This window comes from Anomaloglossus baeobatrachus, chromosome 1, assembly GCF_048569485.1.
Source record: "Anomaloglossus baeobatrachus isolate aAnoBae1 chromosome 1, aAnoBae1.hap1, whole genome shotgun sequence".
Classification (NCBI taxonomy): domain Eukaryota; kingdom Metazoa; phylum Chordata; class Amphibia; order Anura; family Aromobatidae; genus Anomaloglossus; species Anomaloglossus baeobatrachus.
In genome coordinates, this window is record NC_134353.1 from 629,166,877 (window position 1) to 629,181,435 (window position 14,559).

Below are 14,559 nucleotides of genomic sequence, written 5' to 3' on the forward strand. Positions count from 1 at the left end.
TAGCAAGATCGCTGTTGCGTCATAAAAACCGTGACTCAGCAGGGATGTTGCTAGCGATGTCGCTTAGTGAGATGTGGCCTTTAATCTCAGAGTTGAGTTTAGCAGAGATACAATAGAAATTGTGCATTGACTGTGAGGTGTCAATCACATTAGGGAGGACACCAATGTTAATAATGGAGCAATAAACCCTTTAGTATGAGGGAACAATTTAGAAGTTGGAAATTAAGTAAATCTGTAGCAAGTTGCCACATGGAAAAAACAGCCGGGGCAGCAAAGTACAATTAGCAGGAGAGAGAGGCATATTTCTTATGTTTTATACCACAAAACTAATATAAATGTTTTGAGAAATCAAATCCCCCTCATTGTAGTCAGGTCATCACACTTTGAAGGTCCCCATCCAAAAAATAGTAGATCAAACCTACCGATTTCAATTGGGCCAGCAGATCATCTAATGTGTTTGGGGACTTTGACTCTTCCACCTTGACAGATGAAGGTAGGCCAGTAACAACTAATCCTTTTGTTTCAGAGATGCAGCGGCTTTCCCCTCTTGAACACACTCAAATGATTTGCCGAGTGAAAGGGATAACCGTCTCCTGAACAGTAATTTGACTGACAATTATCTTATGCGTATGGTCAGCTTAAAGAATCCCATATGTATTAGACCAATATTGGCCGATAGTCTAATGTGTATGGGGGCCTCCTGACTCTTGCCAGACAAATGATTTTGTGTCAGTTAAGGATCTGGCATGTCTGATTTTTGAACTTCGATCCTACTGTTCTTGGCGCCAGGGAAGTATGGCAGCAGCAATATCATAGTAGGTATGGAGGAGTCAGATCACTTATGGCCAAATGATTTGCAGAACCATTGGTCGCCTAAAAGTTATCCATCGTGTATGGAGGTGTTAAGACCCCATAGGAGTACTTGGATCAGAATTGATAAGCCCATAGCAGTTTATGTTTTGGACCAAAAAAATCCAGGTGCAAAATACAGATACTACTATAGTGGTCTATGACTTATCTGCAGATGAAATGTCTCTGCAGTAATAAGAAGCCAGCTAGAATGATTCACTGTTGGTTAGGTGCAGAGAAATAGAATAGTGGAGTATGGCCGCTCAATAGGTGAACAATCTAGATCTGCTCCACCATCTCCACTAAAGACTTCTAGAATAGTCAGAAGATGAAAGCACAATGGATAACCTTAATTACCAGTGGATGCGCAGTTGTGAACCAAATAAAACATAAAATAATTGTATTTTACCAGTATAGCTAATGCTTTAGGCCACATATATACCGTATTTTTCGCTTTATAAGACGCACTTTTGTTCCCCCAAATTTTGGGGGAAAGTAGGGGATGCGTCTTATAATCCGAATATACGGGTCCAGGGGAGGTGGGGGAAACTCTGGAGCGGTGCTGGGGCTGCTGGGGGGGCTGATGGAGGCTAGTAGAGGCTTGTGAAGACTGCTGGAGGCAATAGCAGATCTCCTGCTCCAGCTCATATAATATGCACAGCCGCTGTCCATCACCGTGGTGCTGAAATCGCACCGTGGCGATGGGCTGGGGGAGCGGCGCATATTATATGTGCCTCCCCTTTGATCGCACATGTTCACCCCCCTCGTGTTAGATATGGTGTGCATGCTGCTGGCCATTCTAAAATAAAAAAAGCTTTCCTTACCTCCTCCAGCGTGTCTTCCGGTGTCTCCCCGATCTCACTGCTGATGCTGTGATCAGGCACGCAGAGATCATATCACTCTGCTGTGCCGATCACATGACCGGCATCGAGAACCAGGAAGTGGAGGAGCTCAACCACATGGAGGGAGACACGAGGATTACAGCGCTGGAGAAGGTAAAGTGTTTATTTTACTATGGGCAGCAGCATGGGGGCCATATCTAACACAGGGGGACGTGTGCCACCTGTATGGGACGTGTGATAGCAATAGGAGTCCTGTGCCACCTGTATGGGACGTGTGCCAGCAATAGGAGACCTGTGCCAGCTGTATTGGATGTGTGCCAGCTATAGGAGACCTGGGCCATCCAACTGTATTGGATGTGTACCAGCTATAGGAGACCTGTGCCAGCTGTATTGGATGTGTGCCAGCAATAGGAGACCTGTGCCAGCTGTATGGGACGTGTGCCAGCTATAGAGACCTGTGCCAGCTATAGAGACCTGTGCCACCTGTATTGGATGTGTGCCAGCACAAGGGGGCTATATTCAATATAAGGGGGCCATATTTCAGATTAAGGGGGCTAATTATAGGATGGGGGGCTATAAGAGACATATACCGTATATGATTTGTTAGACGGACACTGGCATTATAAGACGGACCCCATCCCATTTAACATTAAAAAAAATAAATTCTCTTTCTTCACCAAATTTGGGGGTGCGTCTTATAATCAGGTGCGTCTTGTAAAGCGAAAAATACGGTAATTAGTGACTCTAGTGTAGCTGCATTATATATTAGTAGTTTATTGAAGAGCCACTTTCCATGTAATCACAGGCTCAGGGTAATGATGGAATCCAGCCTCATTTTTTTTACATATCTAGTACAAACTGCAGAAAAGGGAAGAGGAACATGTATTCTAAGATTCGAGATACATGGTTCCTGGCCAAATAATAGCCATTTCTTCTGACCCCCTTATTTACTGTACATACTAGCCTCACTGAACAGAGTATGTAAGGGGAGAAGGAAAGACCTTGGTGCCACAAAAAAGGATTTGTATTTAAAGGGAACCTGCCATCAGACTTGTCCCCTATAAATTGCGGCCAGCATCAGTGAGCTCTTATATACGGCATTCTAGAATACTGTATATGCGGGATGGTTCGGCCCGATGGGCAACGCTGGTCTCGGTCTAAAGCCTCCTCTCTTCTTGCGATTGCCGCCCTCCTTCTGTGCTCCATATGGATGAAGCATCCTAGGTCATCCACACAGAGTCCTCTATTGCACTCCTGAGCAAGTGCACGTCTGTCTACCCTGTTGAGGGCAGAGCAAAGTACTGTAATCAGCAGGTATGGGGAAAGGTCAAAGACCGCCCGCGCATGCGCACTACAATACTTTGATCTGCTTTCAGCCGGGCAGAGAGAAGACACAGAAGAGGGCAATGAATGACTGTGTGGATGACGTAGGATGTGACATCCACACGGTGCACAAAAGGAGGACTGCCATTGCAAGATTGAAGGAACCGGATTAAGACCAGTGACACTCATCAGACCGGACCAGTGAGTATAATAAAAGGTTTTTTTTATATTATACAGATTGCCCTGGGCACTTATATACAGTACTCTAGAATTATGTACTTGTATATAAATAAGGGCTCACTGGTGGTGGCCACAGTTTATAGGGGACAAATGTGGTGACAGGTTACCTTTAAGATGAACATGCCCAGTCCTTATCTGCTACTGGGGGACACTTGGGGAGGAATTTATCACAAGGAGAATTTTTTTAAGCCTGTTTAGCTGCAGACAATTTTGACATAATTTGCTACAAATTTATCAACGTTTTGCTGAAGGGTTGACACCTTTAGCTCTTGTTATATTTAAACACTCAGGTCTCGTGTTGTTCTTTCAATGTCTCCTCCACAACAGAGTGAGAGCCTGATAGATTGCCTTTAATTTCCAATGTGAAGGTCAATCACATTGGCAACAGAAGAAGTATCCAATGCCCACCATTATTTTACCGACTAGTATGGGGGTTAAAATCCCCCAAATCTCTACTACCCTACAGCATTTTCCTCCTATAAAGTACTGCCCGGTCTACATCTTCATACCACTCATCACTGAGAGCATGGTGCACCATGTCACCGGTGTGTGCTGTAATATTTCCACCAGCTGTATGACTACTGCCGGAGGTTCACCCATTGGCCTTTGTAGACCACCGGTCAGGGACTGGTCTGGTGACATGATACAGAACGTGCGCATAGGATGTTCTTTCGTGCACTAAAAAACATGGAATGGGCCAGCAGATGTAACGTGAGAAAAGGAGATGTGTCTGTGACCTTGTGCAGAGGTGTTTCCTCCTACAGAGGTTTTCCTAGAAGAGACCATGCTCATGACCACTGCTGCCAAAGATAAGAGGATATACTACTCCAGAAGCATTTCAATTACCAAATGACACTGTTTTTCCCAAGATAAATAGCAGAACATAATTAACCATGCGTTGCCAGACAGCTGTCACATGCAGGCCGAGAATCACATGGACGGCTCTATTTCCTCCAGCTGTGGTATGCTGGTGGTATATTCCCTACAAACAGGTAGTAGGAACCGCTTTCTTTCCGAAATCTAAATGTATTCTGTCCAAGATACACATTGTGTGAAATAGGAAATGTATCTACGGCAATCCTAGGAAATAAATGTGGAAGCTACTTACAGGCTGCGGCTGTTCTGCAATGCAGCAGTTGAAACACAACCAGAATTCACTCATTGCTAAAAGTCCAACAGTTACAGTGAAGGGAAAATGGTGAGAGACCCCCTCCACAAGCCAGTGGACAGGATAGTAAAAAGGGGTCCGGGAGGTAAAAATCCAAAACACGATGTCAAGTGCTCAGCAAAGCCGTGTCCTGAGCGAGTTGCGCCTGCATTGGGGAGCGTCCACTGGTCACGGTGAAGATGGAAACCTAAGAAGAAAAAAAAACAATATATCACTTATATTATAAAATAATATTTATCAACTTTGTTATTTGCAGACAATCAGATGAATAAGCAAAGTGGCTAGCGCAAAATCTCTATATAAAAAAGGGATGATCAAAACTGATAGTAACAAATGAAGTGTCACACACACAATGAAGTATTGGTCATAAGTAGGTATTTATGAGGGCATGTAAAGCAAGATCTGGAGGCAGATGGGAGATCCGTGTCCGGCTCGTAGATCTCAACTCATTTAAATATTAAGAAAAGCATGGATCTCTCAAGAAATAAGACATCGGCTCATAGACATCAAAGTATAATTTTATTCAACGTCCTATGACGTACGTGCCCATGTAGACGACTTACGAGGGTTGATCCGATTAACAGATTCCCTTTAAGTGAGAACTCAAAGTACTAATAATACTCAAAAGCAATTCATACACCGAGCAATGGTAGACCTCTATACATATGGAACATCACATGGTCATATGGTCCTTAATGGGTAACCTTGCTTTATCACAAGGCAGGGTAGATACAACTATTACATCAACGCAGTTGCAGCACCAATACCTAGAACAAGGTATTTGTTTGCAGAAGGATTTACTTTATAGTATTATAGCCTAACACAAGGGCACTTTACACGCTGCGATATCGCTATAGATATCGCTAGCGAGCGTACCTGACCCCGTCGGTTGTGCGTTACGTGCAAATCACTGCCCGTGGCGCACAACATCGCTTAAACCCGTCACATGGACTTACCTTCCCTGCGACGTCGCTGTGGCCAGCGAACCGCCTCCTTTCTAAAGTGGTGGTTCGTGCGGTGTCACACGGCAGCCGTCCAATAGAAGCGGAGGGGCGGAGATGAGCGGGCGGAATATCCCGCCCACCTGCTTCCTTCTTCATTGCCAGTGGACGCAGGTAAGGAGATGTTCGTCGTTCCTGCGGTGTCACACATAGCGATGTGTGATGCCGCAGGAACGACGAACAACTAGCGGCATGCACCACCAACGATATTATGAAAAGGAGCAACGTGTCAACGATCAACGATTTTTACCTCTTTTGCGATCGTTGATCATCGCTCCTAGCTGTCACACGCTGCGATGTCGCTAACGACGCCGGATGTGCGTCCCAAACACCGTGATACCGACGATATATCGTTAGCGATGTCGCAGAGTGTAAAGCACCCTTTACTACATAATGCTATTAGCAATGTATTCTGTCTGCCACCACATTAATAACGGACTGATTGCAGCCTGCCAATCTCCTATGGCACGGGCACAGCCCAGCTATAAACGAGCGGCGGTGCCCTTATCTAACCTCACTTCTGCAGCCAAATTTTCATGTAATAACAGCTGAATGCACTCTGAAATACCAAGGTTAAAATCAATTGATTGTTCCCAAGAAGAAATCATCTTTAATTCTTCCACTTGTCGTTCCTTACAGGGCACAGAATAACCCTTCAGATTCCAAAGAAGAAACTACACAGTCAAGATGAGGACAAGTCAACACTCAAGAGGTATTCGGTGGAGGGGCTGAACATGTCCACAGCTAGAGTTCATTGCACTAATTAACCGGCACATTTCAAGTTGTGTTCAGACCTTCATCCTGCAAGGAATTCTGGGAGACTGCAGCTCTGGACATATAACATAAGACCAAAGAATGGTCAGTAAACAGCTTTATTGACAAGCTACAGGTTTACAAATAAGCTGAGCAGCAGCACTCAATGTCAAGCAGCAGCTGCTAAAGCAAACAAGGTTTTAGGGTGTATAAAAAAGAGAGATTAGATCCCGTGATCCCAACGTACTGTTACCCCTCTATAAATCACTTGTAAGGCCACATCTGGAATATGGGGTCCAATTTTGGGCTCCACATTTTAAAAAGGACATTCAGAAGTTAGAGTCAGTTCAGAGGCAGGTAACTAGACAACTACAAGGGATGGAAGACCTCCCATATGATGACAGGTTGAAAAAGTTAGATATGTTTAGCTTAGAAAAAAGACGTCTCAGAGGAGATCTCATTTATATGTATAAATACATGTGTGGTGCATATAAAGGACTGGCACATGACTTATTTCTTCCAAAGCCAATACTAAGGACCAGCGGACACTCACTGCGAGTGGAAGAAAAACGATTCCGGCAGCTAAATAGGAAGGGGTTCTTTACAGTTAGAGCAGTCAGACTGTGGAATACACTACCACAAGAGGTAGTAATGGCTGATACTATAACAGCTTTTAAAAAAGGGCTGGATGATTTCCTCAGTACACACAACATTGTTGGTTATAAATGACTTAAGGGGGCTTTACACGCTACGACATCGCTAATGCGAACTCGTTGGGGTCACGGAATTGGTGACGCACATCCGGCCGCATTAGCGATGCCTTTGATTTCCTCTGACCAGAGCACCTTCTTCCACGTTTGGTGTGTCTCGCAGGTGACTTGTAACTTTAAACGACACTTTTTATGGATATCTTTGAGAAATGGCTTTCTCCTTGCCACTCTTCCATAAAGGCCAGATTTGTGCAGTGTACGACTGATTGTTGTCCAATTGACAGACTCTCCCACCTCAGCTGTAGATATCTGCAGTTCATCCAGAGTGATCATGCGCCTCTTGGCTGCATGTCTGATCAGTCTTCTCCTTGTTGGAGATGAAAGTTTGAATGGACGGCCGGGTCTTGGTAGATTTGCAGCAGTATGATACTCCTTCCATTTCAATATGATTGCTTGCACAGTGCTCCTTGGGATGTTTAACGTTTTGGAAATCTTTTTGTAACCAAATCCGGCTTTAAACTTCTCCACAACAGTATCACGGACCTGCCTGTTGTGTTCAATGGTCTTCATGATGCTATCTGCGCTTTAATCAGAACAGTTAAGGGGGCTTTACACGCTACGACATCGCTAATGCGAACTCGGTGGGGTCACGGAATTGGTGACGCACATCCGGCCGCATTAGCGATGCCGTTGCGTGTGACACCGATGAGCGATTTTGCATCGTTGCAAAAACGTGCAAAATCGCTCATCGGTGACATGGGGGTCCATTCTCAAAAATCGTTACTGCAGCAGTAACGAGGTTGTTCCTCGTTCCTGCGGCAGCACACATCGCTCCGTGTGACACCGCAGGAACGAGGAAGCTCTCCTTACCTGCCTCCCGACCGCTATGCGGAAGGAAGGAGGTGGGCGGGATGTTACGTCCCGCTCAGCTCCGTCCCTCCGCTGCTATTGGGATGGCCGCTCAGTGACGTCGCGGTGACGCCGCACGGACCGCTCCCTTAGAAAGGAGGCGGTTCGCCGGTCACAGCGACGTCGCTGGGCAGGTAAGTATGTGTGACGGGTCTGGGCGATGTTGTGCGGCACGGGCAGCGATTTGCCCGTGTCGCGCAACAGATGGGGGCGGGTACCCACACTAGCGATATCGGGACCGATATCGCAGTGTGTAAAGCCCGCTTTAGTGACCAAATGTAGAACTGGTGGAGGAAGGTTGAACTAGATGGACCTAGGTCTTTTTTTCAACCTAAGTAACTATGTAATATATAGAAATTGGTGTTCATCGGTGCATATATTTGGTATTCTAAAAGTATATACAAGAGCGCAATATATCTATTGCTATGGTTTATAAATATATACATTCTGGGATCCCTACAAGAGTAAATATCCTGTGATGACCCAACATTCGGGAAGGGGGCTGGCTGTATGGCTTGTTTCAGTAACTAAGCCAGTTCCCTTCTCTGTCACAGCAGATGCGTACACAAAGAAGAGTATTGGCTTAGCCACTGAAATATGCCAGCCCCTTTACTTCCATCACTAGCTACATCCTGACACAAGAAACATTCTCCTGTGTCAGAATTGACATAACTAATCAGGAGAACTATACTACATTTCTAATTGGAGGTATTTGCTAATATTCTTCTTACACCTACTACTTATTGGGATAGGAATTTGGAGATGAGAATAACCCTTTACAGTGAATTTGTCAGTGAAACCAACGTCCCCCTCCCCCAAACCTCAAAGATCAGCATGTAGGGTCTTTGAAATGGAAAAATCGAATGTTTGAATGACGCCAAGAACAGGATAATATGGGGCACAGCAAACAATGTGCCAATTTTAAGTGCTTTCTTTCTAACCCTAGCTGCCATTTTGTGAGGCCACTTAGCACCAAAGATGTGGTAGCACCTGCCACCAATTTGTGCACAAAGAACCTTCATTTTTCTAAGTATATTTTATATAGCATTTATGCAGCTTACATTTCATATATTGTATGTTAGCACATGTTTTGGTGCTTACAGAGTGCTGCTGTATCCCTTTGTGTTTCGTGCAGTTTTAGTAGTTCGCACTCCTTCACACTTGCTATATTTGGAGATGCAGTGTTTTGCAGTTTAGGGTATGTGTACAACTGTACATAACATTTTTAAAGGAGCTTTTGTAGCAGGTCTGTTATTAAACAAAAAAAAACAAAACTTGAAAATTTGCTCAAAACTCATTTGAAAGATTTGCTTTCCACTTTTTTTTTGTAAAACTCCTTTATATTAATATGTTCACTCTTTTTCCACCTATGGTTTTGAGAAACGCCTGATGGGAGAAAAGAAAGTTCTTGTCACTAGTGATAAGCGAGCACTACCATGCTCAGGTGCTCGGTAGTCCAAACAAGCAGGTCAGACGCTCCGACGGGCTGGACTAGAGTATCAAACATAATGGAAGTCAATGGGAAACTCGAGTTTCCCATTCACTTCCATAATACTAGGTACGGAGTTGAGCTCATCTGACTGCTCTTCACGAGTACCTGAGCATGGTAGTGCTCACTCATCATTACTGGTCACTACTGTGAAGCGCCTTCTGATGGAATGTGTTCCAAACTAGGCACTGTCCAATAAGAAAGCTGCAGAAAACGTGTAAAGAAATAAAAAAAGTCTTCCAAAAACTCTTCAAAACCGCCTTAGGCTAAGTGCACACAATGTATTTCTCAGGTGGATTCCGAACGGAATGAGGCTAAAAAAAAAAAAAAAAAAAAAAAATCACTGCCAAAGTGCTCCATAAAATGAACAAAATGCGCAGCAATGTTAAAACGACACTGCTGTGCACATGTTCCATCACATCAATTAACTGTTTCAGGGGTTGGAAATACTGAAGTGGTTAAAAGAAGTTACCTGCTCATTCTTCACATTATATAGTTAAAGACACTGAAGCCGTGAGAATGACAGCAAAACCACCAGCAAAATCCCTGCGGGAAAACTTGCCATCTCAAGGACATCAAGAGCGTGTAGTCCCTGGAAACTTAAAAACTACTACAAAAACTACCCAAAGAGGGAATATATTTGGAATAGGTTGCCACCAAACAACTTGTGTTTGACTGCCTCAAAAAAAAAAAAAAAAAAAAAACTTCCTGTGACATAGCCTAAGCCTAAGGGCTTGTTCACACGTTTAGTTTTTTTTAAAGGTAAAACAAAATAGAAACGGACATTTCGGAAATCTCATGATACTTTTTTCCCCTTGTGGTTTTTTAAAAAATAAAACATTTTTGCAGATCTGAAACATGGAAATTCTCTCAACATGTTTTGCAGTGTTTGTCACCCATTCCAATAATTGGGTAATAAATGCAGATAAAAATTCTGCAAAAAAATCTGCTGCAAATACTCAACATGTGTACATGGCCTATAAATATAAATATCAGGAGACAAAAACTACCGCATCCTTTTTAAGTCTGCCCTAATATATTGGCCCTAATACTTTGGCATTTTCTACTGACAGATATGGTTTTAAAGGGAATCTGTCAGCAGTTTTTTGCTATGTAATCTGAAGACAGCATGCTGTAGGGCAGGGGTCAGGAACCTTTTTGGCTAAGAGAGCCGTAAACGCCACATATTTTGAAATATAATTCCGCGAGAGCTGTACAATATGTTTAAAGGGCCATTGACAGATCAATCGCTCCAATGTTCACTTAGTACAGCAAGGAATGCTCCTCCCTGCTGTATAAAGCCACAACTGGACTGAAACAATGGTAATTAGCAGTAAAAAAATCAAATAAATAACTTACATTGTGAACTTGCAATGCATGACATCAGTCCAGCAGTCTGGCTTCTTCTTTTTCCTGCGCATGACTGGAAGCTGGCATTCTTCCCACCTGATGTTGAGAGAATGCCAGCTTTGAGGCATTCGCAGAAGAAAGAAGCTGGAATATTGGACATGTCACACAACGCATTGTCAGTTATGTCAATTATCTATTTTATTATTTTACAGCGAATTATTGTTTAGGTCCAGCGGTGGCTTAGTGCAGCAGAGAGGAACACTCCTTTGTGTACTAAGTGACCGCTGGAGCAATTGTATCTGTCAGTGGCTCTTTTAAAAGTGTTGGTCTTACAGAAAATGAACAAAAAAGAGAGGCTCAGACCCAGGAGATACACACACAAGCCATACACAGCACTCAACATGCCGTATACACAGTACATAAGGAGAAGAAAAAAAGCTCTGCAGGTAAACATATGCACACCAGGAATTAGATATACCAATAAACCTCACAATATGAAACTTTATTAAGTGCCAAACACAACAAACACAGCACACATACACACCATATACACAGCACACACTCACACACGCCAAATACACAGCACACGCACGCGCCGTATACACAGCACACGCACGCGCCGCATACACAGCACACGCACGCGCCGTATACACAGCACACGCACGCGCCGTATGCACAGCACACGTACGCGCCGTATGCACAGCACACACAGATATAAGTACCTGCTGCTTAGTTGCCCTGTAAGATCAGGTGCAGCACAAGTGATGGATGCAGCAGTTCAAGGGCTGGCTTCATTCTCCTCTTTTCTCTCCAAGAAAAGACCTTATAGACCTGAGCAGCAGAGCACAGAACTGGAGGGTGAGAGGCAGAACGCACGGCACTATACAGGCCCCTGCCCCATCACTCTGCTTCGATCTGCAATTTCACAGGGGAGCATGTAGGAGCCGGAGGGAGGAAGTCCCACCCCCAGTGCTGTCTGCCGGCAATAGACAAGATCAGCGGCTGCCCGAGCACTGCAGCCTCCGGGAATCTGCCCCAGTGCCCCGGGGGCCGCAGAAAAGGTCATCGCGGGCTGGATGTTCCCCACCCCTGCCTTAAAGGGACGGCAGGCACAGTTTCCTGCCGAGGACTGCGGTCCCCGGAACTCAGCCCAGGGACAGCAGAACTGAAGTCGAGTGGCCAAAATGCCGCGCCCCTGACATGTGCCGCCCGGGGCAGACTGCCCCCTCCGCCCCCCCTTTGCTACGCCACTGCAGACCTGCGGGAGAGGCGGGGGGCGGCGGCCCCCCCACCGGCCAGCCCACCGGGAGAAGTCCCGCCCCTCCCGCCTGTCAGTCCGGGCCTAATCAGCGTGCACCACGGCCTGATGGAGCGCGGTGCATGCATCCTTCCCATAGACAGGTAGGAGCCCTGTCTGCGAGCCAGATACGGCCATCAAAAGAGCCATATCTGGCTCGCGAGCCATAGGTTCCCGACCCCTGCTGTAGGGGATAACACTGAGATTTCAGCCATGTGTCTCTTTTCACACTGTGTGCAGTTGTTTACTGCAACGTTTCTTTGTGCTTCAGGAGATTATCATTGCCAGACTAGGTCAGCTAGTCTGGCACACGGTCCCCCTGATTAGCACCTCACTGTCTATACATATGTACATACAGAGCCTGGTGTGGAGTGGGGGCAGCTAAAAACTCTGTCAGAACCACACCCAGTATACTAAGTGATACATCAATGGATTCAAAGTCTCTTTCCCTACATTATGCTGTTCTCAAATGGTAAATGGCAAAAACCTGCTGACAGATTCCCTTTAACCCCTTTGCAACCAATGACGTACCTATACATCATTGGTTGTGTATGTCTTTTAAATGCGGGATCATCTGATCAGCCGACATGTGCAGCTAAGAGGTGCGAGTGGATCGGAAATCCATTTACACCTGTTATCTAGTTAGATTGTGAAACTATGACAGTGCAATCTAACACACGCCGGCAGGGATCGCGCCATTACCCGCCGCTATAGGCGGCCCTGTGATCAGATCACGGCGTGCCGTTGGGCTGTCATGACAGCCGAGGGTCATGACGAAGTTCCTGTGAATGCCGGCTGAGGTTCAGCATTTCTGCTGTGTAGAGGGATGCTGAAGCATCCCTCAGAACAGGAGAAGTGATTGGACAGTCAGGCTTAAAGACCCTAAGGGGACTAATAAAATCAATTAAAAAAATGTAATAAAAGTTTTTAACAATATGAAGAAGAAAAACCCCTAAAAATTCTTATCACCCCTTTTTAACCCATTGAAACTAAAACCATAAAAAAATACACATATTTGGTATCGCCGAGTTCAGAAATGTAGAAACACCTTTTTTTTTAGTCGTTGCAAAATTGTATTAAAATGCAATAACAGGCGATCAAAATATCACATCTACCCAAAAATGGTATAAGACCAAACGCCAAGTCAAGACAAAAAATACGCCATCACCGAGCACCAGATCCCAAAAATGAGAACGTTACGGGTCTCAGAAAACGGCGTTGAAAGCGCTATTATTTTCTTTAACAAAACTTCTGAATTTTTTTCCACCACTTAGAAAAAAGTAAAACCGTACGTGTTTGATATCTACGTACTCGTACCGACCTGGGGAATCAGAATGCCGGGTCAGTTTTACCATATAGTGAACTTGGTAAATAAAAAACAAAACAAAAATCAATTGTGTACTTGTCCTTTTTTCCCCATTTTCAGTACAGTATGTGGCAGAATGAATGGTGTCGTTCAAAAGTACAACTCGTCCTGCCAAAAGCCAAGCCCTCATATGGCTATATTGATGGAAAAATAAAAGTTATGGCTCTTGGAAGAAAGGGGGAGAAAAAAAAAACAAAAATGAAAAACGCCGGGGGGGTGAAGGGGTTAGAGGACAAAAAAAAAAAAAAAAAAAAAGAGTAGACATTTCTCATATATGTTTTACGAACAATTAACATGTACGTCTTTAAAAAGAAAACCATGTACTCTACCAGCTGCTGAAAACAAACAGTGAATATGTACAGAGCGAAGAACACACCCAAGATACTAGATAAATCTTACACTACTGCATCACCCAAGGCCACGGTAGGGAGAACTCGCTCAACAACCAGCGACACAATCTACAAGACAGAAGACAAGATCTAAGGGTTGTGCCCAACAGTGGACAAACCAAAAGAGAAAGCAACTACCGGTAAATGAAACCTCCCTGGGTAAAGAGAAAAGTCCCTAAATTCACCTTTCAAGGGCTTCTTGGAAAGGTGAACTGCTTGGATTTCACCTTGTCTGCAGGTTATTTCTTGTTAGGAATTCTCAGCCAATTCTAAATAAGACGGAATTAATAGCCCTGAAGATATCCCATAGTATACATTGCATGCAGACAGCAGGAAAGATCTTCGTGGGCATTGGATATTAATCGCTGATTTGGATGCAGACTAATGAATAACTTCATAGGAAGAAATGGAAAAAATGGGAAAATGTATACGTACGTGTTGTGCCTATGTGTATTGGTTATGCAGGTAGCATTATACTAATGATATTTAGTAAAGTGTTGGGTGCCACTACTAGACAACCTCTTCCGAATGCCCCCAATGTGCTCAATAGTACTTATCTTCAGGACCGGCGTGGCTCCTCCACTTGTCTCCTCCACTCCCAACCCTGCGGCTCCTCCACTCCCAACCCTGCGGCTCCTCCACTCCCAACCCTGCGGCTCCTCCACTCCCAACCCTGCGGCTCCTCCACTCCCAACCCTGCGGCTCCTCCACTCCCAACCCTGCGGCTCCTCCACTCCCAACCCTGCGGCTCCTCCACTCCCAACCCTGTGGCTCCTCCACTCCCAACCCTGTGGCTCCTCCACTCCCAACCCTGTGGCTCCTCCACTCCCAACCCTGTGGCTCCTCCACTCCCAACCCTGTGGCTCCTGCCCA

At 44.9% G+C, this 14,559-nt stretch overlaps 1 protein-coding gene across 2 annotated transcripts in view; it reads right to left on the reverse strand.

Moving 5' to 3' along the window:
- Positions 1-14,559, reverse strand: part of CDC42SE2 (CDC42 small effector 2) — a 137,362-nt gene that overhangs the window by 28,577 nt on the left and 94,226 nt on the right. For both annotated transcript variants that reach the window (XM_075318968.1, XM_075318975.1), the window contains one exon: positions 4,363-4,609. In XM_075318968.1, the coding sequence (XP_075175083.1) occupies positions 4,363-4,416 (54 nt within the window). In that variant the 5' untranslated portion in view covers positions 4,417-4,609. The remainder of the gene's footprint in view (positions 1-4,362; positions 4,610-14,559) is intronic.